This window comes from Engystomops pustulosus, chromosome 4, assembly GCF_040894005.1.
Source record: "Engystomops pustulosus chromosome 4, aEngPut4.maternal, whole genome shotgun sequence".
Classification (NCBI taxonomy): domain Eukaryota; kingdom Metazoa; phylum Chordata; class Amphibia; order Anura; family Leptodactylidae; genus Engystomops; species Engystomops pustulosus.
The window spans coordinates 9,232,039-9,257,645 of NC_092414.1; the positions used below are offsets into that span (position 1 = coordinate 9,232,039).

Here is a 25,607-nt window from a genome sequence, read left to right on the forward strand (position 1 = left end):
CTCTCATGTAGAACATGATGCAGAGCATGCCCACAACACTCTCATGTAGAACATGATGCAGAGCATGCACTCTTATGTAGAGCATGATGCAGAGCATGCCCACAGCACTCTTATTTAGAACATGATGCAGAGCATGCCCACAACACTCTCATATAGAACATGATGCAGAGCATGCCCACAACCCTCTCATGTAGAACATGATGCAGAGCATGCACTCTTATGTAGAACATGATGCAGAGCATGCACTCTTATGTAGAGCATGATGCAGAGCATGTCCACAGCACTCTTATTTAGAACATGATGCAGAGCATGCCCACAACCCTCTCATGTAGAACATGATGCAGAGCATGCCCACAACACTCTCATGTAGAACATGATGCAGAGCATGCCCACTGGTCTCTCATGTAGAACATGATGCAGAGCATGCCCACAACACTCTCATGTAGAACATGATGCAGAGCATGCACTCTTATGTAGAGCATGATGCAGAGCATGCCCACAGCACTCTTATTTAGAACATGATGCAGAGCATGCCCACAACACTCTCATATAGAACATGATGCAGAGCATGCCCACAACCCTCTCATGTAGAACATGATGCAGAGCATGCACTCTTATGTAGAACATGATGCAGAGCATGCACTCTTATGTAGAGCATGATGCAGAGCATGCCCACAGCACTCTTATTTAGAACATGATGCAGAGCATGCCCACAACACTCTCATGTAGAACATGATGCAGAGCATGCACTCTTATGCAGAACATGATGCAGAGCATGCACTCTTATGTAGAACATGATGCAGAGCATGCACTCTTATGTAGAGCATGATGCAGAGCATGCACTCTTATGTAGAGCATGATGCAGAGCATGCCCACAGCACTCTTATGTAGAACATGAAGCAGAGCATGCCCACAGCACTCTTATGTAGAACATGATGCAGAGCATGCCCACAACACTCTCATATAGAACATGATGCAGAGCATGCCCACAACACTCTCATATAGAACATGATGCAGAGCATGCCCACAACACTCTCATATAGAACTTGATGCAGAGCATGCCCACAACACTCTCATGTAGAACATGATGCAGAGCATGCCCACAACACTCTCATGTTGAACATGATGCAGAGCATGCCCACAACACTCTCATGTAGAACATGATGCAGAGCATGCCCACAACACTCTCATGTAGAGCACGATGCAGAGCATGCCCACAACACTCTCATGTAGAACATGATGCAGAGCATGCCCACAACACTCTCATGTAGAACATGATGCAGAGCATGCACTCTTATGTAGAACATGATGCAGAGCATGCCCACAACACTCTTATGTAGAACCTGATGCAGAGCATGCCCACAACACTCTCATGTAGAACCTGATGCAGAGCATGCACTCTTATGTAGAACATGATGCAGAGCTTGCCCACAGCACTCTTATGTAGAACATGATGCAGAGCATGCCCACAACACTCTCATGTAGAACATGATGCAGAGCATGCACTCTTATGTAGAACATGATGCAGAGCATGCACTCTCATGTAGAGCACGATGCAGAGCATGCCCACAACACTCTCATGTAGAGCACGATGCAGAGCATGCCCACAACACGCTTATGTAGAACATGATGCAGAGCATGCCCACAACACTCTCATGTAGAACATGATGCAGAGCATGCCCACAACACTCTCATGTAGAACATGATGCAGAGCATGCCCACAACACTCTCATGTAGAACATGATGCAGAGCATGCCCACAACACTCTCATGTAGAACATGATGCAGAGCATGCCCACAACACTCTTATGTAGAACATGATGCAGAGCATGCCCATAACACTCTCATGTAGAACATGATGCAGAGCATGCCCACAACACTCTCATGTAGAACATGATGCAGAGCATGCCCACAACACTCTCATGTAGAACATGATGCAGAGCATGCACTCTTATGTAGAACATGATGCAGAGCATGCACTCTTATGTAGCACATGATGCAGAGCATGCACTCTCATGTAGAACATGATGCAGAGCATGCACTCTTATGTAGAACATGATGCAGAGCATGCACTCTTATGTAGAGCATGATGCAGAGCATGCACTCTCATGTAGAACATGATGCAGAGCATGCACTCTTATGTAGAACATGATGCAGAGCATGCACTCTTATGTAGAACATGATGCAGAGCATGCACTCTTATGTAGAACATGATGCAGAGCATGCACTCTTATGTAGAACATGATGCAGAGCATGCACTCTTATGTAGAACATGATGCAGAGCATGCCCACAACACTCTCATGTAGAACATGATGCAGAGCATGCCCACAACACTCTCATGTAGAACATGATGCAGAGCATGCACTCTCATGTAGAACATGATGCTGAGCATGCCCACAACACTCTCATGTAGAACGTGATGCAGAGCATGCCCACAACACTCTCATGTAGAACATGATGCAGAGCATGCCCACAACACTCTCATGTAGAACCTGATGCAGAGCATGCACTCTTATGTAGAACATGATGCAGAGCATGCACTCTTATGTAGAGCATGATGCAGAGCATGCCCACAACACTCTCATGTAGAGCACGATGCAGAGCATGCCCACAACACTCTTATGTAGAACATGATGCAGAGCATGCCCACAACACTCTCATGTAGAACATGATGCAGAGCATGCCCACAACACTCTCATATAGAACATGATGCAGAGCATGCCCACAACACTCTCATATAGAACTTGATGCAGAGCATGCCCACAACACTCTCATGTAGAACATGATGCAGAGCATGCCCACAACACTCTCATGTAGAACATGATGCAGAGCATGCACTCTTATGTAGAACATGATGCAGAGCATGCACTCTTATGTAGAACATGATGCAGAGCATGCACTCTTATGTAGAACATGATGCAGAGCATGCCCACAACACTCTCATGTAGAACATGATGCAGAGCATGCCCACAACACTCTCATGTAGAACATGATGCAGAGCATGCCCACAACACTCTCATGTAGAACATGATGCAGAGCATGCACTCTTATGTAGAACATGATGCAGAGCATGCCCACAACACTCTTATGTAGAACATGATGCAGAGCATGCCCACAACACTCTCATGTAGAACATGATGCAGAGCATGCCCACAACACTCTCATGTAGAACATGATGCAGAGCATGCCCACAACACTCTCATGTAGAACATGATGCAGAGCATGCCCACAACACTCTCATGTAGAGCATGATGCAGAGCATGCCCACAACACTCTCATGTAGAACATGATGCAGAGCATGCCCACAACACTCTCATATAGAACATGATGCAGAGCATGCCCACAACACTCTCATATAGAACTTGATGCAGAGCATGCCCACTGGTCTCTCATGTAGAACATGATGCAGAGCATGGCCACTGCACTTCCATATAGAGGTCAGAAGGTACATTTCTTATTTTCAGGTGGATGCATACATGATCATACACTGTAGGAAGATAACACAGGATCATACTTTTAAGCATAGGTGATAGCATCAGCTTTATTACCCCTATGGACCCTATACTTGTAACAGAGCATGCCCACAGAGGTTGGTAATTTTCTTAATGTCAGGTGGTCGCCCACAGGATCATACCTTTGAAGCAGATAGGACAGGATCATACCATTTATCGTAGGTGATGGTAACTGCTTAATTTTTCTGTATGAAAAATTAACAGAACAGTGCAAGCCCACAACACTCTCATATAGACGTCAGAAGGTGACTTTCTTATTTTCAGGTGGTTGCATACATGATCATACACTGTAGTTAGATAACACAGGATCATACCATTAAGCATAGGTGATGGCATCAGCTTTATTACTCCTATGAACCCTAAGCATGTAACAGAGCATGCCCACAACACTTCACAAAGAGGTTGTTTGGTAATTATTATTTCCAGGTGGTTGCCCACAGGATCATACCATTGAGAATAGGTGATAGGATACCTACCTGCCCACAAAGCTCTCACATAGAGTAGGCAATTTTCTTATTTCCTACAGGGTCACATGATCAACTGTAAGGGATGTGTTAAGCTCCTTCATCTTTTCAGACACAGTGGCCCACTACATACTACATGACTCAAAAAAGTCTTTAGGTCTTTCTTATTCCTTACATAATCTTATATTGCAGGCAGATAACACAGGATCACGGTAGGTGCCGGTGGGTTATTGGGCAGCTCCGCCTCTCCTTTGTACACATGACCTATGCAAATGACACAAAGCACGCCCTCTACAGTCTCTAATAGAGATCATACAGTAAATTTTTTTATTTCCAGGTCCTTGCTATAACGGTGTGGTGCCTGCAGATAAAACAGAATCACACTGTTTACTAAAGGTGACGCCAAAAACTCCTCCCCCCTTCACATGAACAGAGCATGCTCACTACTCTCTGCTATAGAAGTCAGAAGGCCATATTATTTTTCTGTACGTAATCTAATGTTGCAGGTAGATAACACAGGATCACGCTAGGTGAAAGTAAGTTATCCGCCTCTCCCTTTTTACACAGTGACCTCTGGTCACGATACAAAGCATGCCCACTACAGTCTCAAACAGAGGTCATATATTAATTGTTCCATATTCAGGTTCCCTGTTATAATGGTGTGCTGCCTGCAGATAACACATGATCACGCCGTTGACTAAAGGTGACACTGACAACCCCTCCTCCTCCGTTACACATCACACCGAGCATGCTCGCTACACTCTGCTATAGAAGTCAGCAGGTCGCGTTCTTATTCTGTACGTACTCTTATGTTGCAGGCAGATAACACAGGATCACATCATTGACCGTAAGTGATGAGTGAAGCTCCTACTTGTGTGTTCTGCTGTGAACCTTAACCGTGACACAGAGCATGCCCACTACACCCTGACCAGTATAGTTTGTTCCAGCATACTGCTACATAGGCACAATGGCTGCACCCATTATTATACGTTGGGGGCAGATGATTGATATGTAATGGTGAAAGCTCCATCTCACCTCCCCACACCATGACCCTTGGACAAGACACAGAGCATGCCCACTACAGTTGTAGATGATGACTTGCACTCTTTCTTCTTTAATGCTTTGTCGAAATGTTACCCTTGTAGAACTTCTTGAGGAATCAGAACAACAAAACCAACTATAACTTGGTGTGTGAGACCCTGCAGTTCCTGGACTGTATTTGCGGGAGCACCACTGGGGGCCTAGGGCTCCTGGGGCTCTATATCAATGAGAGGAACGTGGCCTTGGTGAACCAGACCCTGGAGAGCTTGACCGAATATTGCCAGGGGCCCTGCCATGAGAATCAGGTAATATATAGGGGGTGTGCACACCCTCCGACTGCTGCATTGCATCATGGGAGATGTAATTGTGATGGTCGGCTGATTGTGTACCAAGATTCACCACTAGGGGTGCTGTTACTTTCCTGACCACTAGGGGTGCTGTTACTACATTACCACCAGGGGTGCTGTTACTATCCTGACCACTAGGGATGCTGTTACTTCATAACCACTAGGGGTGCTGTTACTTCATGACCACTAGTGGCGATATTACTTTATGACCACCAGGAGTGCTTTTACTATCCTGACCACTAGAGGCGTTGATACTTCATGACCACTAGGGGTGCTGTTACTATCCTGACCACTAGAGGCGTTGCTACTTTCCTGACCACTAGGGGTGCTGTTACTTTCCTGACCACTAGGGGTGCTGTTACTTTCCTGACCGCTAGGGGTGCTGTTACTTTCCTGACCGCTAGGAGTGCTGTTACTTTCCTGACCGCTAGGAGTGCTGTTACTTTCCTGACCGCTAGGGGTGCTGTTACTTTCCTGACCACTAGGGGTGCTGTTACTTTCCTGACCGCTAGGAGTGCTGTTACTTTCCTGACCGCTAGGGGTGCTGTTACTTTCCTGACCACTAGGGGTGCTGTTACTTTCCTTACCGCTAGGGGTGCTGTTACTTTCCTGACCGCTAGGAGTGCTGTTACTTTCCTGACCGCTAGGGGTGCTGTTACTTTCCTGACCGCTAGGGGTGCTGTTACTTTCCTGACCACTAGGGGTGCTGTTACTTTCCTGACCACTAGGGGTGCTGTTACTTTCCTGACCGCTAGGGGTGCTGTTACTTTCCTGACCGCTAGGGGTGCTGTTACTTTCCTGACCGCTAGGGGCACTGTTACTTCAGGGGGCACATTTATTTGATGACCATTAGAAACACTATTACATCATGACCACTAGGGGTGGTGTTACTTTCCTGACCGCTGGGGGGGCTATACATTGTATTCCAGTATCATTCCTGTAGATGTGGACCTCATCGGCCTCCTCTTCCCTTTACGTTGTAGACATGTATTGCAACTCATGAGTCCAATGGAATCGACATAATCATCGCCCTAATTCTCAACGACATCAACCCGCTGGGAAAATACCGCATGGACCTGGTGCTGCAGCTAAAGGTACGGCTCATGGCCTTCACAATGTGCTACATGAGATGAGGCCAGGAGACCACATTGTTGAGATGTTCTGCGTGTTTCTTGACCTGGGTTCTGGATTAGGTGACCATGTTCTTTCTTTTCTAGAACAACGCCTCCAAACTTCTTCTGGCCATCATGGAGAGTCGCCACGACAGTGAGAACGCGGAGAGAATCCTGTTCAATATGAGACCCGGAGAACTGGTAAAGAACGTCCTCCACGTAGAGGTGACAACACTGTAGCGTAGACTTCTCTCACTGACCACCACCACTTACTTGTGTCCCCAGGTGGATGTAATAAAGGTGGCCTATAACCAGGGCCTCGAGGGCGACCATGATGAGCACACGGCCGATGAGCAGGTGTCCCCAAGAGCTGTGGGTCATAACATTTACATCCTGGCCCACCAGGTAAGAACGACGTCTTGTGGGCGGGACAGACGGCAGCTACCTTCTAGAGCGGGACAGACGGCAGCTACCTTCTAGAGCGGGACAGACGGCAGCTACCTTCTAGAGCGGGACAGATGGCAGCTACCTTCTTGGGCGGGACAGACGGCAGCTACCTTCTTGGGCAGGACAGACGGCAGCTACCTTCTTGGGCAGGACAGACGGCAGCTACCTTCTAGAGCCAGACAGGCGGCAGCTACCTTCTTGGGCAGGACAGACGGCAGCTTTCTTCTGGGGCGGGACAGACGCCAGCTATCTTCTCGGGCGGGACAGGCGGCAGCTATCTTCTAGAGCGGGACAGGCGGCAGCTATCTTCTCGGGCAGGACAGGAGGCAGCTATCTTCTGGGGCGGGACAGACGGCAGCTATCTTCTGGGGCGGGACAGACGGCAGCTATCTTCTGGGGCAGGACAGACGGCTGCTATCTTCTCAGGGCGGGACAGAAGGCAGCTATCTTCTCCTGGGACGGGACAGGCGGCAGCTATCTTCTCCTGGGGCGGGACAGACGGCAGCTATCTTCTCGGGCAGGACAGACGGCAGCTATCTTCTCCTGGGGCAGGACAGGCGGCAGCTATCTTCTGGGGCGGGACAGGCGGCAGCTATCTTCTCCTGGGGCAGGACAGGCGGCAGCTATCTTCTGGGGCGGGACAGACGGCAGCTATCTTCTCCTGGGGCAGGACAGGCGGCAGCTATCTTCTGGGGCGGGACAGACGGCAGCTATCTTCTCCTGGGGCAGGACAGACGGCAGCTATCTTCTGGGGCGGGACAGGCGGCAGCTATCTTCTCCTGGGGCGGGACAGACGGCAGCTATCTTCTCCTGGGGCGGGACAGGCGGCAGCTATCTTCTCCTGGGGCGGGACAGGCGGCAGCTATCTTCTCCTGGGGCGGGACAGCCGGCAGCTATCTTCTCCTGGGGCGGGACAGGCGGCAGCTATCTTCTCGGGCAGGACAGACGGCAGCTATCTTCTCCTGGGGCAGGACAGGCGGCAGCTATCTTCTCCTGGGGCAGGACAGACGGCAGCTATCTTCTGGGGCGGGACAGACGGCAGCTATCTTCTCCTGCGGCAGGACAGACGGCAGCTATCTTCTGGGGCGGGACAGACGGCAGCTATCTTCTCCTGGGGCAGGACAGGCGGCAGCTATCTTCTGGGGCGGGACAGACGGCAGCTATCTTCTCCTGGGGCAGGACAGACGGCAGCTATCTTCTGGGGCGGGACAGGCGGCAGCTATCTTCTCCTGGGGCGGGACAGACGGCAGCTATCTTCTCCTGGGGCGGGACAGGCGGCAGCTATCTTCTCCTGGGGCGGGACAGGCGGCAGCTATCTTCTCCTGGGGCGGGACAGCCGGCAGCTATCTTCTCCTGGGGCGGGACAGGCGGCAGCTATCTTCTCGGGCAGGACAGACGGCAGCTATCTTCTCCTGGGGCAGGACAGGCGGCAGCTATCTTCTCCTGGGGCAGGACAGACGGCAGCTATCTTCTGGGGCGGGACAGACGGCAGCTATCTTCTCCTGGGGCAGGACAGACGGCAGCTATCTTCTCCTGGGGCAGGACAGACGGCAGCTATCTTCTGGGGCGGGACAGGCGGCAGCTATCTTCTCCTGGGGCGGGACAGACGGCAGCTATCTTCTCCTGGGGCGGGACAGGCGGCAGCTATCTTCTCCTGGGGCGGGACAGGCGGCAGCTATCTTTTGGGGCGGGACAGGCGGCAGCTATCTTCTCAGGCGGGACAGGCGGCAGCTATCTTCTGGGGCGGGACAGGCGGCAGCTATCTTCTCCTGGGGCAGGACAGGCGGCAGCTATCTTCTGGGGCGGGACAGACGGCAGCTATCTTCTCCTGGGGCAGGACAGGCGGCAGCTATCTTCTGGGGCGGGACAGACGGCAGCTATCTTCTCCTAGGGCAGGACAGACGGCAGCTATCTTCTGGGGCGGGACAGGCGGCAGCTATCTTCTCCTGGGGCGGGACAGACGGCAGCTATCTTCTCCTGGGGCGGGACAGGCGGCAGCTATCTTCTCCTGGGGCGGGACAGGCGGCAGCTATCTTCTCCTGGGGCGGGACAGCCGGCAGCTATCTTCTCCTGGGGCGGGACAGGCGGCAGCTATCTTCTCGGGCAGGACAGACGGCAGCTATCTTCTCCTGGGGCAGGACAGGCGGCAGCTATCTTCTCCTGGGGCAGGACAGACGGCAGCTGTCTTCTGGGGCGGGACAGACGGCAGCTATCTTCTCCTGGGGCAGGACAGACGGCAGCTATCTTCTGGGGCGGGACAGGCGGCAGCTATCTTCTCCTGGGGCGGGACAGACGGCAGCTATCTTCTCCTGGGGCGGGACAGGCGGCAGCTATCTTCTCCTGGGGCGGGACAGGCGGCAGCTATCTTTTGGGGCGGGACAGGCGGCAGCTATCTTCTCGGGCAGGACAGACGGCAGCTATCTTCTCCTGGGGCAGGACAGGCGGCAGCTATCTTCTGGGGCGGGACAGGCGGCAGCTATCTTCTCCTGGGGCGGGACAGACGGCAGCTATCTTCTCCTGGGGCGGGACAGGCGGCAGCTATCTTCTCCTGGGGCGGGACAGGCGGCAGCTATCTTCTGGGGCGGGACAGACGGCAGCTATCTTCTCCTGGGGCAGGACAGGCGGCAGCTATCTTCTGGGGCAGGACAGGCGGCAGCTATCTTCTCAGGCGGGACAGACGGCAGCTATCTTCTCCTGGGGCAGGACAGGCGGCAGCTATCTTCTGGGGCGGGACAGGCGGCAGCTATCTTCTCAGGCGGGACAGACGCCAGCTATCTTCTCGGGCGGGACAGACGCCAGCTATCTTCTCGGGCGGGACAGACGCCAGCTATCTTCTGGGGCGGGACAGACGCCAGCTATCTTCTCGGGTGGGACAGACGGCAGCTATCTTCTCGGGTGGGACAGACGCCAGCTATCTTCTCGGGCGGGACAGACGGCAGCTATCTTCTGGGGCGGGACAGGCGGCAGCTATCTTCTGGGGCGGGACAGGCGGCAGCTATCTTCTCAGGCGGGACAGACGGCAGCTATCTTCTCCTGGGGCAGGACAGGCGGCAGCTATCTTCTGGGGCGGGACAGGCGGCAGCTATCTTCTGGGGCGGGACAGGCGGCAGCTATCTTCTCGGGTGGGACAGACGCCAGCTATCTTCTCCTGGGGCGGGACAGGCGGCAGCTATCTTCTGGGGCGGGACAGACGGCAGCTATCTTCTCCTGGGGCAGGACAGGCGGCAGCTATCTTCTGGGGCGGGACAGGCGGCAGCTATCTTCTCCTGGGGCGGGACAGACGGCAGCTATCTTCTCCTGGGGCGGGACAGGCGGCAGCTATCTTCTGGGGCGGGACAGGCGGCAGCTATCTTCTCAGGCGGGACAGACGCCAGCTATCTTCTCGGGTGGGACAGACGCCAGCTATCTTCTGGGGCAGGACAGACGCCAGCTATGTTCTCGGGTGGGACAGACGGCAGCTATCTTCTCGGGTGGGACAGACGCCAGCTATCTTCTCGGGCAGGACAGACGGCAGCTATCTTCTGGGGCAGGACAGGCGGCAGCTATCTTCTGGGGCGGGACAGGCGGCAGCTATCTTCTGGGGCGGGACAGGCGGCAGCTATCTTCTGGGGCGGGACAGGCGGCAGCTATCTTCTCAGGCGGGACAGACGGCAGCTATCTTCTCCTGGGGCAGGACAGGCGGCAGCTATCTTCTGGGGCGGGACAGGCGGCAGCTATCTTCTCGGGTGGGACAGACGGCAGCTATCTTCTCCTGGGGCGGGACAGACGGCAGCTATCTTCTCCTGGGGCAGGACAGACGCCAGCTATCTTCTCGGGTGGGACAGACGGCAGCTATCTTCTGGGGTGGGACAGGCGGCAGCTATCTTCTCGGGTGGGACAGGCGGCAGCTATCTTCTGGGGCAGGACAGACGGCAGCTATCTTCTCCTGGGGCAGGACAGGCGGCAGCTATCTTCTGGGGCGGGACAGGCGGCAGCTATCTTCTCCTGGGGCGGGACAGACGGCAGCTATCTTCTCCTGGGGCGGGACAGGCGGCAGCTATCTTCTCCTGGGGTGGGACAGACGGCAGCTATCTTCTCCTGGGGCGGGACAGGCGGCAGCTATCTTCTCCTGGGGCGGGACAGGCGGCAGCTATCTTCTGGGGCGGGACAGGCGGCAGCTATCTTCTCGGGCAGGACAGACGGCAGCTATCTTCTCCTGGGGCAGGACAGGCGGCAGCTATCTTCTGGGGCGGGACAGGCGGCAGCTATCTTCTCCTGGGGCGGGACAGACTGCAGCTATCTTCTCCTGGGGCGGGACAGGCGGCAGCTATCTTCTGGGGCGGGACAGGCGGCAGCTATCTTCTCAGGCGGGACAGACGCCAGCTATCTTCTCGGGTGGGACAGACGCCAGCTATCTTCTGGGGCGGGACAGACGCCAGCTATGTTCTCGGGTGGGACAGACGCCAGCTATCTTCTCGGGTGGGACAGACGCCAGCTATCTTCTCGGGCAGGACAGACGGCAGCTATCTTCTCGGGCAGGACAGACGGCAGCTATCTTCTGGGGCAGGACAGGCGGCAGCTATCTTCTGGGGCGGGACAGGCGGCAGCTATCTTCTGGGGCGGGACAGGCGGCAGCTATCTTCTGGGGCGGGACAGGCGGCAGCTATCTTCTGGGGCGGGACAGGCGGCAGCTATCTTCTCAGGCGGGACAGATGGCAGCTATCTTCTCCTGGGGCAGGACAGGCGGCAGCTATCTTCTGGGGCGGGACAGGCGGCAGCTATCTTCTCGGGTGGGACAGACGGCAGCTATCTTCTGGGGTGGGACAGGCGGCAGCTATCTTCTCGGGTGGGACAGGCGGCAGCCAGCTTCCCACAATGGTCTCTCTATGATTTAATTGCCCCAGGGGTATTGTAGCATAACCAGTAGGGGGAGGTGTTTTACTACATGACCACTAGGGGCGCTTTTACATTACTAAATTCAAAGCTGTAAAAAGTGTTAAAAATAAACAATCCCCCTGCCGCCTCTTCCTGCAGCTGGGGAGGGTTGTGGTGGGGTTGTCAGGGGCTGCACAGCCGTGCCCCACGCCGCTCCCGCCTGCCGCCACTTCCCATGTCTGACTGCAGTTCCTCTAACCTGTGTCCTTACCACCAGGATCCGGTTTCAGGTCCTTTTTTTGGTGCCCGGTTCCATCTCCGGACCTGTGCATTACATTACCAGAAGCCATCGAGCCTTCCTGTAAATGCCTGACCCGCTGCGTGCACTGCCACATAAATATGCCACAGGGGTCGCGGGCAGCCATTCATCGGTACGCAGCTCCCCTGCTCCTTCTATGTGCCGCCATCCTCTACACAGTGTGAGATGCAAACTATTCAGTGGAGAACTGTACTGTGCTGCTCATCCTGAGCTGCCTGGTTCATGAATAGAATGTCCAATTCACAGTAAGGACTGACATCCCAAGCCGTGTGTATAATGCAGAGACTCGGAAAGCTGGGTTAGCACCCATTTGGTGATACAGTTACTGCCATGTGAACTGTTACAGACCTTTTAGTGCTGTTTGTTCATGAATAGAATCTCAGATTGACAGTAAAGACTAACACTCGCCCACTATGTAGGGTAAAATGATCCGATGCAGATGTGTTCACTGGGAAAGCTGGGTCACAAGCTTTTTGACCTCTATTATCAATCTCTGCTTTGTCTGTGTATGCATATTACATTTTTACCCTGTATATAATAGACTCAGCTTTAATGTTGTTCATCCTGGACCTCCTGGTGCAGGGAATCAATTGCCACATTGGTACAGATAGTACAGTTCTCTATTTCTTTCGGGGGTCTGTGGAAAGCTGGGTAACGCTCTATCCTAACGCTATCATACAATTTCCCTTGGCATTATGGTAGCCCTGTTCATCCTGAGCCTCCTAGTTCATGAACAGAATGCCTAATTGGGAACCTGGGCACAATAATACAAATGTATGTTTATATCTAGGAGATAGGCCATCAGCGCTGTTCATCCTGAGCCCCCTGGTTCATGAATAGAATGCAAGGTCAGCGGTGTGGACCGACAATGTAGTAAAAAGTAGCAGCACGCAGATTCCTCCGCCGCTCAGTGTCTGTAAGGGGCTCAGAGAAGCCCCCCCTCCCTATAGCGGCTGTCACTTACCAGAGAAAGTTTTGCTGCAGCACAGTCTCTGCGTCCTCCCCCGCAGCAGCCACCCCCCCCTCAGTATTATATTCGCGACCGTGACCGCCACCGCCGCCTATTTATAACACGCAGAGAGACGGCTGAATTGTTGTTGTTGGTTTCATGTGACAGCTCAGTATCTCGCCACGAGAAGCGCGCGGGAGCAGACAGTCTAGTGCGCCGTGACTCACAGTCTGGAATCGGAGTGACAGCGCCTAATTAAAGCCGCGCGCAGCGTCGGAGTGCGTGCATCGGCAGAACATCGCGCCTCGCCGACCTCTGCTGACCGTCACACATCCCCATCCGTTGCTGAGCGCTCTCGCCTCGTGCGGCGTCTTCGTTAATCGAGTGCAGGGTGGTGCGCCGCCATGTACCGTCATGTCGCTACTCAACAAACTCGGCTCTGCTGGATCGGGAACCAATACTTCCCACTACAGTTCCGTATAGAATGCGCGGCCAATATCCGTAAGGCAATGGTAACGATTGTAGAAAAAAGAAATCTAAATTTAAAGGGATTTTACCCCCTTAAAGGAAAAAAAATTTTTTTGTGGGAAATATCAGGAGTTCTTATTGGTCCTTTACGTTATCTAGTAAGAAGTCATAATCGGACGTCGGATCTAAAAAAACTGGGTGACACTTCCCCGTAGGAGGTCACTAAGGTTAACAGGAAGTAAACTAATCCGGAGCGTTAACGGCGGCTATATTGGTAGTCACCCAGATAAGACGGCTCTGGGACTTTGCGATTGTCTGCACTCTCAATTAGCTAAAAAAAAATTGTAATGGAAGTTTCAAAACCTTTAAGTCCCGCCTTCTTTTATGTGAAGCTCCACCTCTTCGTAAAGGAGAAGACGTCACTTTTGCCATAGTGTTTTATAAATGAATTTTCCTTATTATAAATGGAAATGAAAGTTGGATGGAAGTTTCTAAACCTTTAAGCCCCACCTTCTTTTAATGTGAAGCCCCACCTCTTCTTAAAGGAGCAGACGTTACTTTTGCCAGAGTGTTTTATAAATGAAGGTTCCTTGTTATACATGGAAATGAAAATTATCATTAGACTCCACCAGCTGAATCTGGGGACAATCGGGGGACAACGGCGGCCATATTGGTGGTCACTCATATAATATGACTTCATAAAGGTAATTGCCCTTTAAATTGATATATTTTTATAAAAACCTTCCCGCTTGTGCTTTAAACAGAAACCAAAACCTTTAAGCCCCTCCTCCTCCTTTTAAGTGAAGCCCCGCCTCTATGCTTTCTCTTAGAGGACAAAAAATTAATCTTTACAACAGTTTTTTTTTTAAATCAAATTTTCATATTATATCAGAGAAATTAAGACACAAAAAAATTTGGCTCCACCCAGCGAATTCAGAGACCGCTCCTGAGTAACAATGGCGGCCATCTTGGCGGGCAACTAGATATTAGAACTCAAAACCTTTAAAAAAATTTTAGGTGGCAAAGCATTTTTGAGTTTGATACAATTTCGTATAAAACTACTTTTCCTATTGGACCTTAATCATACTTAAACCCTTTAAGTCCCACCTTCACATATACCAAGCCCCACCCACTCTCTTAAAGTGCAAGGAGTATCAGTTTAAAAATAGTGTTTTATAAGTCACTTTATCCGTGATAAATCTGAGACAAAAAGTGTGGGGGTGCAACAAAAATTTTTTAGACTCCACCCAGACAACTTTGGAGATGGGATGGCGGCCATATTGGTGATCATGATATGATGATAAAGTGTTTTTTTTAAAGGGAGTAGCCCATAAAAATTAATAAAGTTCTTTTCATACTTACTTTGTAATTTAATGGCATGGACCGACACCTTTAAATCCCTCCCTCTTTTCAATGAAGCCCCGCCTCCTCATTGCATCTTAAACGGACGGTGTTAACCGTTTTTTAAATGTTTGGTAAAAACCCCTTCAAACAAACTTTGTATCTAGTTGACACATAGACACGCACAAGAACCTTTAAATCCCGCCCTCTTTGCAATGAAGCCCCGCCTCCTCATTCCGTTTTAATGGGCCAGTGTTAAAAACTTTCAAAATGTTTGATATAAAGCCCTTCAAACTAACTTTGTATCTTGTTGGGCACATAGACATAGAAAAGATCCTCTAAACCCCTCCCACGTTTTCAATGAAGCCCCGCCTTCTCATTCCGTTTTAAAGGGCCAGTGTTAAAAATTTTCGAAATATTTGATATAAAGCCCTTCAAACTAACTTTGTATCTTGTTGGCACACAGACATAGACAAGACCCTCTTAATCCCTCCCTCTTTTCAATGAAGCCCCGCCTTCTCATTGCATTTTAAACGGCTGGTGTTAACAGTTTTTTAAATGTTTGGTAAAAACCCCTTCAAACAAACTTTGTATCTAGTTTACACATAGACACGCACAAGAACCTTTAAATCCCTCCCTCTTTGCAATGAAGCCCCGCCTCCTCATTCCATTTTAAAGGGCCAGTGTTAAAAATGTTCAAAACGTTTGATATAAAGCCCTTCAAACTAACTTTGTATCTTGTTGGGCACATAGACATAGAAAAGATCCTCTAAACCCCTCCCACTTTTTCAATGAAGCCCCGCCTCCTCTTTCCGTTTTAAAGGGCCAGTGTTAAAAACTTTCAAAATGTTTGATATAAAGCCCTTCAAACTAACTTTGTATCTTGTTGGCACACAGACATAGACAAGACCCTCTAAATCCCTCCCTCTTTTCAATGAAGCCGCACCCCCTCATTCCGTTTTAAAGGGCCAGCGTTAAAAATTTGCGGAATGTTTGATATACATCGTAGCGCCATCTGGATGTGCGCTGATGTTGAGTTGCATGTACAAGTAGCCCTGCTCCTCGGTGGGCGTCTCTGTGCCCGGCGAGTCTCGCTCCCAGCTGTCTGTAGCGCAGGATTTCGCTGGTGTGTGTCGCCCGCTTTCTACCAGGATCGGCGTCCGCTCCGCTAATTGAAAGTTCTGCCGTGTAGACGACGATCTGGAAGCTGTTGGGTCCCCGTAGACCTGATTAGACTGTTCCCTGTTGTGCCTTTACCTCGAATAACACTGAGGTTTCTCAAAATACCTTCATAACTCGTAACCCCGAGGAGGAGATAAAAGCGCGTGAGACGCTACGGAACGGGAACACGGAGAACTTGCCCACAGGGGGCGCTGCGCACGCTCCACAGTCACTGAAAATATCTTTTATAAATGTGTCAATAGTAGAAATCCTTCTGAATATGACAAGCGTTAGGAGGGAAATAGAACAGCGCCACTCTTGCCCGCTGGTCGGGAGGGGTACTGCAGCTTCAGTGGTGATGAGTCGCAATAGAGATGTGGTGGTCAGTCATGCTTTTATGATTCTGTATCACCCCTTAACGTTTACCACGTTACTAAAATGTATATTCTAGGATTGTATTTTCTCCAGGTTCACTTGGAATATGTCCTCACACTGCTGTGTTCTGTTCTCTATACATTAGACTGCAGAAAGTGTCAAGATAGGTGTAATCACACCTTTTGGTATGTTGTTAGTAGCTGCAGGACTGTGATATATGGATTTATATTCCAGTATCATAGTGGAGGCATGTCCTCACTGCTGTGCTCTGTGCTCTCTGCAGCCAGTGTTATGTATTGTCCCTGGAGAGATGTGTAATCAGACCTCACACTGCTGTGCTCTGTGCTCTCTGCAGCCCGTGTTATGTATTGTCCCTGGAGAGATGTGTAATCAGACCTCACACTGCTGTGCTCTGTGCTCTCTGCAGCCAGTGTTATGTATTATCCCTGGAGAGATGTGTCATCAGACCTCACACTGCTGTGCTCTGTGCTCTCTGCAGCCAGTGTTATGTATTGTCCCTGGAGAGATGTGTAATCAGACCTCACACTGCTGTGCTCTGTGCTCTCTGCAGCCAGTGTTATGTATTGTCCCTGGAGAGAAGTGTAATCAGACCTCACACTGCTGTGCTCTGTGCTCTCTGCAGCCAGTGTTATGTATTGTCCCTGGAGAGAAGTGTAATCAGACCTCACACTGCTGTGCTCTGTGCTCTCTGCAGCCAGTGTTATGTATTATCCCTGGAGAGATGTGTAATCAGACCTCACACTGCTGTGCTCTGTGCTCTCTGCAGCCAGTGTTATGTATTATCCCTGGAGAGATGTGTCATCAGACCTCACACTGCTGTGCTCTGTGCTCTCTGCAGCCAGTGTTATGTATTGTCCCTGGAGAGATGTGTAATCACACCTCACACTGCTGTGCTCTGTGCTCTCTGCAGCCAGTGTTATGTATTGTCCCTGGAGAGAAGTGTAATCAGACCTCACACTGCTGTGCTCTGTGCTCTCTGCAGCCAGTGTTATGTATTGTCCCTGGAGAGATGTGTAATCAGACCTCACACTGCTGTGCTCTGTGCTCTGTGCAGCCAGTGTTATGTATTATCCCTGGAGAGATGTGTAATCAGACCTCACACTGCTGTGCTCTGTGCTCTCTGCAGCCAGTGTTATGTATTGTCCCTGGAGAGAAGTGTTGTTAGTAGCATCAGGACTATGATATATGGCTTTTATTTTGTAGGATTGTACAGAGGATTGTTTCCTCTCACTGTAGAGAGCACAGAGCACAGCAGACACTGGTTAGGTCATGTCCTTGGAGGTGATTATACAGACCTTTGCATAGATTAGTAGCAGCAGGACTGTGAAAAATCTATATATATGCCATGATTTTAGCTTCTCAAAGTGCACTGGGGTTGTGTCCTCACACTGCTGTTCTCTGTGCATGAAGTTGCTCAATAGTGCCCCCCCCCCCTCTGCTCTGAGTGATTGCTGTAGTATTCCACCAGAAGCCCCCTTTAGTATGTACACTGAGCTCGGGGAAGTCGCTGTGGAGCAGTTCCATGCAAGGAGCTAAGGGCACAGCAGTGTGAGCATACAGGGTCTCAATGCCATAAGATTGTAGCTCCACAGTCACAGTCTTATGAACTTTCATGAACTTTCTACTACAGAAAGAAGAAAATGTGACGACGTAGAACTTTCTCCGGAGATTTCTACAGAACCGTCTGCACTTTCTTCTCACTTCCTCATCGTGGAGACCACAGAGAGACATTTATAATCTCCAAGGGCTGTGACCTCGGCCTCTGTGACCCTCCTGTGCTGCCATGCACTTCCTTCACCCACCACTAGATGGAGCTCTCACATATCTTTCACAGCTCTCATTCTACTCTATGGTAAATATATGGAGCCACTGAGCTCCCTCTAGTGGTGACTATGGGAAGACATAATATCATCAACACCAATCATAACTCCCGCCTCCGATCTATTTGGCCGCACCCAATTGTGGGCGTGGCTTGGTGACATCCTGTAACGGTATCATTTGGGTCAATGTTTTAATTTTTCAAACTCCTACTTAAAGCAGGACCAAATTTTGGAAAATTCCTACACCTTAGGGACTGCAGTCACATGGTATATTCCGGAAACACCGCCACCCCTGCCTGTGGGTTGTGTCTGGTATTGCAGCTTGTGAATAGAATTGAAATTGAAAAAAAAAAAATCGGCAAAAACGAGTCCCCGGAAGCGGGAGAAGACGTTCCTGCGCTAATGGCTCTGCAATTGTTTTGTGTGTTGCAGCTGGCTCGCCACTACAAGACGCTGCAGCAGATGTTGAGGCCGGGGAGTGATCCGGACGGGGGCGACGAGGCTCTGACGTACTACGCCAATCACACGGCTCAGATTGAGGTAAAGGGTAAAGTCTGATGGAGCGCGATGACGCTAAATCTCCATCTCTTTGCATTATTTTGGGGGCGTAATCGCCCAAGGTTTATCGCTCTGGCGCTCTCTTCCAGATCGTCCGCCATGACCGCACCATGGAGCAGATCGTCTTCCCCGTACCCAACATCTGCGAGTACCTGACCCGCGAGTCCATGTGGCGCGTGTTCAACACCACGGAGCGCGACGAGCAGGGCAGCAAGGTCAACGACTTCTTCCAGCAGACGGAAGATCTGTACAACGAGATGAAGTGGCAGAGGAAGATCAGGAGTGAGTATCCCATGGAAGGGGGAGGAGTCTATAACACAGAGGATTCTGGGAAATGGACTCTTTACCGAGAGCTGAAGAGTCTGGGGTGTATCAGTGCTGTAGGAGATGAAGTGGCAGAGGAAGATCAGGAGCGAGTATCCCATGGAGGGGGGAGGAGTCCACAACAGAGAGGATTCTGGGAACTGGACTCTTTCCTGAGAGCTGAAGAGTCCGGGGTGTATCAGTGCTGTAGGAGATGAAGTGGCAGAGGAAGATCAGGAGTGAGTATCCCATGGAAGGGGGAGGAGTCTATAACACAGAGGATTCTGGGAACTGGACTCTTTACCGAGAGCTGAAGAGTCCGGGGTGTATCAGTGCTGTAGGAGATGAAGTGGCAGAGGAAGATCAGGAGCGAGTATCCCATGGAGGGGGGAGGAGTCTATAACAGAGAGGATTCTGGGAACTGGACTCTTTACCGAGAGCAGAAGAGTCCGGGGTAAGGAGTGTTCTAGTATCTGAAAGGATGAACCAGAAGATCAGGAGTGACTACACTCATAGAATCCCATGGGGGTAGTAGTCTACAGCTGCATAACCACAACACAGAGGATTCTGGGTACTGGACTCTTTAGCGGGAGCTGAGGAGTCCAGGGTAAGGATCAGTGCCATAGGAGGTGAAATGAAGCCGCAGAAGGTCAGTACACGCAGAGGATCCCATGGGGGTAGTAGTTTGAGAGATTAGGTTTGATCTCGGGCAATGCTGGGAGTTGTAGTTTTACAACTGTGAAGCACATGTTGGGCTATAGGGATAGATATGCTGGGAGTTGTAGTTTGGAAGCGCATGTTGGGCTGTAGGGATAGATATGCTGGGAGTTGTAGTTATGAAGCGCATGTTGGGCTGTAGGGATAGATATGCTGGGAGTTGTAGTTATGAAGCCCATGTTGGGCTGTAGGGATAGATATGCTGGGAGTTGTAGTTTGGAAGCGCATGTTGGGCTATAGGGATAGATATGCTGGGAGTTGTAGTTTGGAAGCGCATGTTGGGCTGTAGGGATAGATATGCTGGGAGTTGTAGTTTGGAAGCGCATGTCCGGCTATAGGGATAGATATGCTGGGAGTTGTAGTTTGGAAGCGCATGTTGGGCTATAGGGATAGATATGCTGGGAGTTGTAGTTTGGAAGCGCATGTTGGGCTGTAGGGATAGATATGCTGGGAGTTGTAGTTATGAAGCGCATGTTGGGCTGTAGGGATAGATATGCTGGGAGTTGTAGTTTGGAAGCGCATGTTGGGCTATAGGGATAGATATGCTGGGAGTTGTAGTTTGGAAGCGCATGTTGGGATGTAGGGATAGATATGCTGGGAGTTGTAGTTTGGAAGCGCATGTTGGGCTGTAGGGATAGATATGCTGGGAGTTGTAGTTTTGAAGCACATGTTGGGCTATAGGGATAGATATGCTGGGAGTTGTAGTTTGGAAGCGCATGTTGGGCTATAGGGATAGATATGCTGGGAGTTGTAGTTTTGAAGCGCATGTTGGGCTATAGGGATAGATATGCTGGGAGTTGTAGTTTGGAAGCGCATGTTGGGCTGTAGGGATAGATATGCTGGGAGTTGTAGTTTGGAAGCACATGTTGGGCTGTAGGGATAGATATGCTGGGAGTTGTAGTTTTGAAGCACATGTTGGGCTATAGGGATAGATATGCTGGGAGTTGTAGTTTGGAAGTGCATGTTGGGCTATAGGGATAGATATGCTGGGAGTTGTAGTTTGGAAGCACATGTTGGGCTATAGGGATAGATATGCTGGGAGTTGTAGTTTGGAAGCGCATGTCCGGCTGTAGGGATAGATATGCTGGGAGTTGTAGTTTGGAAGCACATGTTGGGCTGTAGGGATAGATCTGCTGGGAGTTGTAGTTTGGAAGCGCATGTTGGGCTGTAGGGATGGATATGCTGGGAGTTGTAGTTTGGAAGCGCATGTCCGGCTGTAGGGATAGATATGCTGGGAGTTGTAGTTTGGAAGCGCATGTCCGGCTGTAGGGATAGATATGCTGGGAGTTGTAGTTTGGAAGCGCATGTTGGGCTATAGGGATAGATATGCTGGGAGTTGTAGTTTGGAAGCGCATGTTGGGCTGTAGGGATAGATATGCTGGGAGTTGTAGTTTGGAAGCGCATGTTGGGCTATAGGGATAGATATGCTGGGAGTTGTAGTTTGGAAGCGCATGTTGGGCTATAGGGATAGATATGCTGGGAGTTGTAGTTTGGAAGCGCATGCCCGGCTATAGGGATAGATATGCTGGGAGTTGTAGTTTGGAAGCGCATATTGGGCTAGAGGGATAGATATGCTGGGAGTTGTAGTTTGGAAGCGCATGTTGGGCTATAGGGATAGATATGCTGGGAGTTGTAGTTTGGAAGCGCATGCCCGGCTATAGGGATAGATATGCTGGGAGTTGTAGTTTGGAAGCGCATGTTGGGCTATAGGGATAGATATGCTGGGAGTTGTAGTTTGGAAGCGCATGTTGGGCTGTAGGGATAGATCTGCTGGGAGTTGTAGTTTGGAAGCGCATGTTGTGCTATAGGGATAGATATGCTGGGAGTTGTAGTTTAGTGACAGTTATAAATTGGAGATCAATGCTTCTTGGACATAGATATGACCCCGGATGCTGGGAGTTGTAGTCCTTATCATCAGTTGGCCCTTTATAAAGCCAATCTGTCTCCCCCCCCCCCCCTCGGCCTTATTGAGAGTTAATAAGTAAAGGGGCAGTAAATCTCCCCTGTATCGGGCGTGTTGCGTCCCCGTGGAGGGCGGTGGTGGCGCAGATGGCGGCGCTGGTGGTAATTTACACTTGGTATGCAGTGTATACGGCGGGGGGCGCACGGCTCAGTACACACTGTACCTTTTAATATTTCATTAGTTAATCAGGCGGCGTCCTCCTCGCAAACGTGCCGCACTCCATCACCGCACGCGCAGGGCCCCCCGGATGAGAGTGGCCATAGACGCTGCTCGCCTCCCCCCGACGCCAAATAAATAATTAAACCTCGTCAGCTAAAGGAATGTGTCTGGTCCTACGTCCCTCATGAACCCTTACAGAAGAGAATCCAACATATTTACCCATCCAGAGCAAATGTCCGATAATCCGGAAACATCCCAGCGACTCCATGATGATCCAGATGTAGTGCCAGACCCAGGGGGTGTATACAGATATCACCAGGGCATGCTGGGAGTTGTAGGTTTTTATAGATGGGGGGGAGAGTGAACTGAGGTAGAGGTGCGAGCAACATTTTGTGTTCTAACTCCCTACCATTACCATCTTGGACCCTGAGCTTCCCCCCCTCCCTATCCCCTTTTACCCCCCCCCCTATACCCTTTTACCCCCCCCCCCATCCCCCTATCCCCTTTTACCCCCCCCCCCCTCCATATCCCCAGCTACCCCCTTCCCTATCCCCGCCTTCCCCCTCCCTATCCTGGGCTACCCCCCCTCCCTATCCCCTTTTACCCCCCCCTCCATATCCCCAGCTACCCCCTTCCCTATCCCTGCCTTCCCCCTCCATATCCCCAGCTATCCCTCTCCTATTCCCGAGTACCCTCTGCCATCCCTGGGTACCCCAACTACTCCCCCTTTTTATCTTAACCCCAGCTACCCCCCTCCCTATCCTATGCTACCCCAGGTACCCCTCTCTTATTCCCGAGTACCCCCTGGGTACCTGCCTCCTATCCCCAGCTCTCCCCTATTGCCCCCCAGAACCTCTGCTCGGAATGACCTCCTCCTATCACTGTCTTGCCCCCCCACCTGTCCTCCAGATGACCCCCTCTCATCACCATCCCCGGCTGCCCCCCTGCCACCTTCAGGTACCCTGTTATTATCCCCGGCTGCCCCCCTGCCACCCCCAGGTACCCTAATATTATCCCCGGCTGCCCCCCTGCCACCCCCAGGTACCCTAATATTATCCCTGGCTGCCCCCCTGCCACCCCCAGGTACCCTGCTATTATCCCCGGCTGCCACCCTCAGGTACCCTGCTATTATCCCCGGCTGCCCCCCTGCCACCCCCAGGTACCCTGCTATTATTCCTGGCTGCCTCCCTGCCACCCCAAGGTACCCTGCTATTATCCCCGGCTGCCACCCTCAGGTACCCTGCTATTATCCCCGGCTGCCACCCCCAGGTACCCTGCTATTATCCCCGGCTGCCCCCCTGCCACCCCCAGGTACCCTGCAATTATCCCCGGCTGCCCCCCTGCCACCCCCAGGTACCCTGCAATTATCCCCGGCTGCCCCCCTGCCACCCCCAGGTACCCTAATATTATCCCCGGCTGCCTCCCTGCCACCCTCAGGTACCCTGCTATTATCCCCGGCTGCCCCCCTGCCACCTTCAGGTACCCTGTTATTATCCCCGGCTGCCCCCCTGCCACCCCCAGGTACCCTGCTATTATCCCCGGCTGCCACCCTCAGGTACCCTGCTATTATCCCCGGCTGCCCCCCTGCCACCCCCAGGTACCCTGCTATTATTCCTGGCTGCCTCCCTGCCACCCCAAGGTACCCTGCTATTATCCCCGGCTGCCCCCTGCCACCCCCAGGTACCCTGCAATTATCCCCGGCTGCCCCCCTGCCACCCCCAGGTACCCTGCAATTATCCCCGGCTGCCCCCCTGCCACCCCCAGGTACCCTAATATTATCCCCGGCTGCCACCCTGCCACCCTCAGGTACCCTGCAATTATCCCCGGCTGCCCCCCTGCCACCCCCAGGTACCCTGCAATTATCCCCGGCTGCCCCCCTGCCACCCCCAGGTACCCTAATATTATCCCCGGCTGCCACCCTGCCACCCTCAGGTACCCTGCTATTATCCCCGGCTGCCCCCCTGCCACCCCCAGGTACCCTAATATTATCCCTGGCTGCTCCCCTGCCACCCCCAGGTACCCTGCTATTATCCCCGGCTGCCCCCCTGCCACCCCCAGGTACCCTAATATTATCCCCGGCTGCCCCCCTGCCACCCTCAGGTACCCTGCTATTATCCCCGGCTGCCCCCCTGCCACCCCCAGGTACCCTAATATTATCCCCGGCTGCCCCCCTGCCACCCTCAGGTACCCTGCAATTATCCCCGGCTGCCCCCCTGCCACCCCCAGGTACCCTGCTATTATCCCCGGCTGCCCCCCTGCCACCCCCAGGTACCCTGCTATTATCCCCGGCTGCCCCCCTGCCACCCTCAGGTACCCTGCTATTATCCCCGGCTGCCCCCCTGCCACCCCCAGGTACCCTGCTATTATCCCCGGCTGCCCCCCTGCCACCCCCAGGTACCCTAATATTATCCCCGGCTGCCCCCCTGCCACCCTCAGGTACCCTGCAATTATCCCCGGCTGCCCCCCTGCCACCCCCAGGTACCCTGCTATTATCCCCGGCTGCCCCCCTGCCACCCCCAGGTACCCTGCTATTATCCCCGGCTGCCCCCCTGCCACCCTCAGGTACCCTGCTATTATCCCCGGCTGCCCCCCTGCCATCCTCAGGTACCCTGCTATTATCCCCGGCTGCCCCCCTGCCACCCTCAGGTACCCTGCTATTATCCCCAGCTGCCCCCCTGCCACCCCCAGGTACCCTGCTATTATCCCCGGCTGCCCCCCTGCCACCCCCAGGTACCCTGCTATTATCCCCGGCTGCCCCCCTGCCACCCCCAGGTACCCTAATATTATCCCCGGCTGCCCCCCTGCCACCCCCAGGTACCCTGCTATTATCCCCGGCTGCCCCCCTGCCACCCCCAGGTACCCTGCTATTATCCCCGGCTGCCCCCCTGCCACCCCCAGGCAACCTCCTATTATCCCCGGCTGCCCCCCTGCCACCCCCAGGTACCCTGCTATTATCCCCGGCTGCCCCCCTGCCACCCCCAGGCACCCTCCTATTATCCCCGGCTGCCCCCCTGCCACCCCCAGGTACCCTAATATTATCCCCGGCTGCCCCCCTGCCACCCCCAGGTACCCTGCTATTATCCCCGGCTGCCCCCCTGCCACCCCCAGGCACCCTCCTATTATCCCCGGCTGCCCCCCTGCCACCCCCAGGTACCCTAATATTATCCCTGGCTGCCCCCCTGCCACCCCCAGGTACCCTGCTATTATCCCCGGCTGCCCCCCTGCCACCCCCAGGTACCCTGCTATTATCCCCGGCTGCCCCCTGCCACCCTCAGGTACCCTGCTATTATCCCCGGCTGCCCCCCTGCCACCCCCAGGCACCCTCCTATTATCCCCGGCTGCCCCCCTGCCACCCCCAGGTACCCTGCTATTATCCCCGGCTGCCCCCCTGCCACCCCCAGGCACCCTCCTATTATCCCCGGCTGCCCCCCTGCCACCCCCAGGTACCCTGCTATTATCCCCGGCTGCCCCCCTGCCACCCCCAGGTACCCTAATATTATCCCCGGCTGCCCCCCTGCCACCCCCAGGTACCCTGCTATTATCCCCGGCTGCCCCCCTGCCACCCCCAGGTACCCTAATATTATCCCCGGCTGCCCCCCTGCCACCCCCAGGTACCCTGCTATTATCCCCGGCTGCCACCCTCAGGTACCCTGCTATTATCCCCGGCTGCCCCCCT

At 52.6% G+C, this 25,607-nt stretch overlaps 1 protein-coding gene across 1 annotated transcript in view; it reads left to right on the forward strand.

Annotated features, from left to right (window-relative positions):
* Positions 1 to 25,607, forward strand: part of ITPR2 (inositol 1,4,5-trisphosphate receptor type 2) — a 207,989-nt gene that overhangs the window by 146,902 nt on the left and 35,480 nt on the right. Inside the window, exons 42-47 of the mRNA XM_072145070.1 lie at positions 5,122 to 5,322; positions 6,348 to 6,458; positions 6,582 to 6,677; positions 6,762 to 6,881; positions 18,664 to 18,771; positions 18,879 to 19,071. Of these exons, the coding sequence (XP_072001171.1) occupies positions 5,122 to 5,322; positions 6,348 to 6,458; positions 6,582 to 6,677; positions 6,762 to 6,881; positions 18,664 to 18,771; positions 18,879 to 19,071 (829 nt within the window). The remainder of the gene's footprint in view (positions 1 to 5,121; positions 5,323 to 6,347; positions 6,459 to 6,581; positions 6,678 to 6,761; positions 6,882 to 18,663; positions 18,772 to 18,878; positions 19,072 to 25,607) is intronic.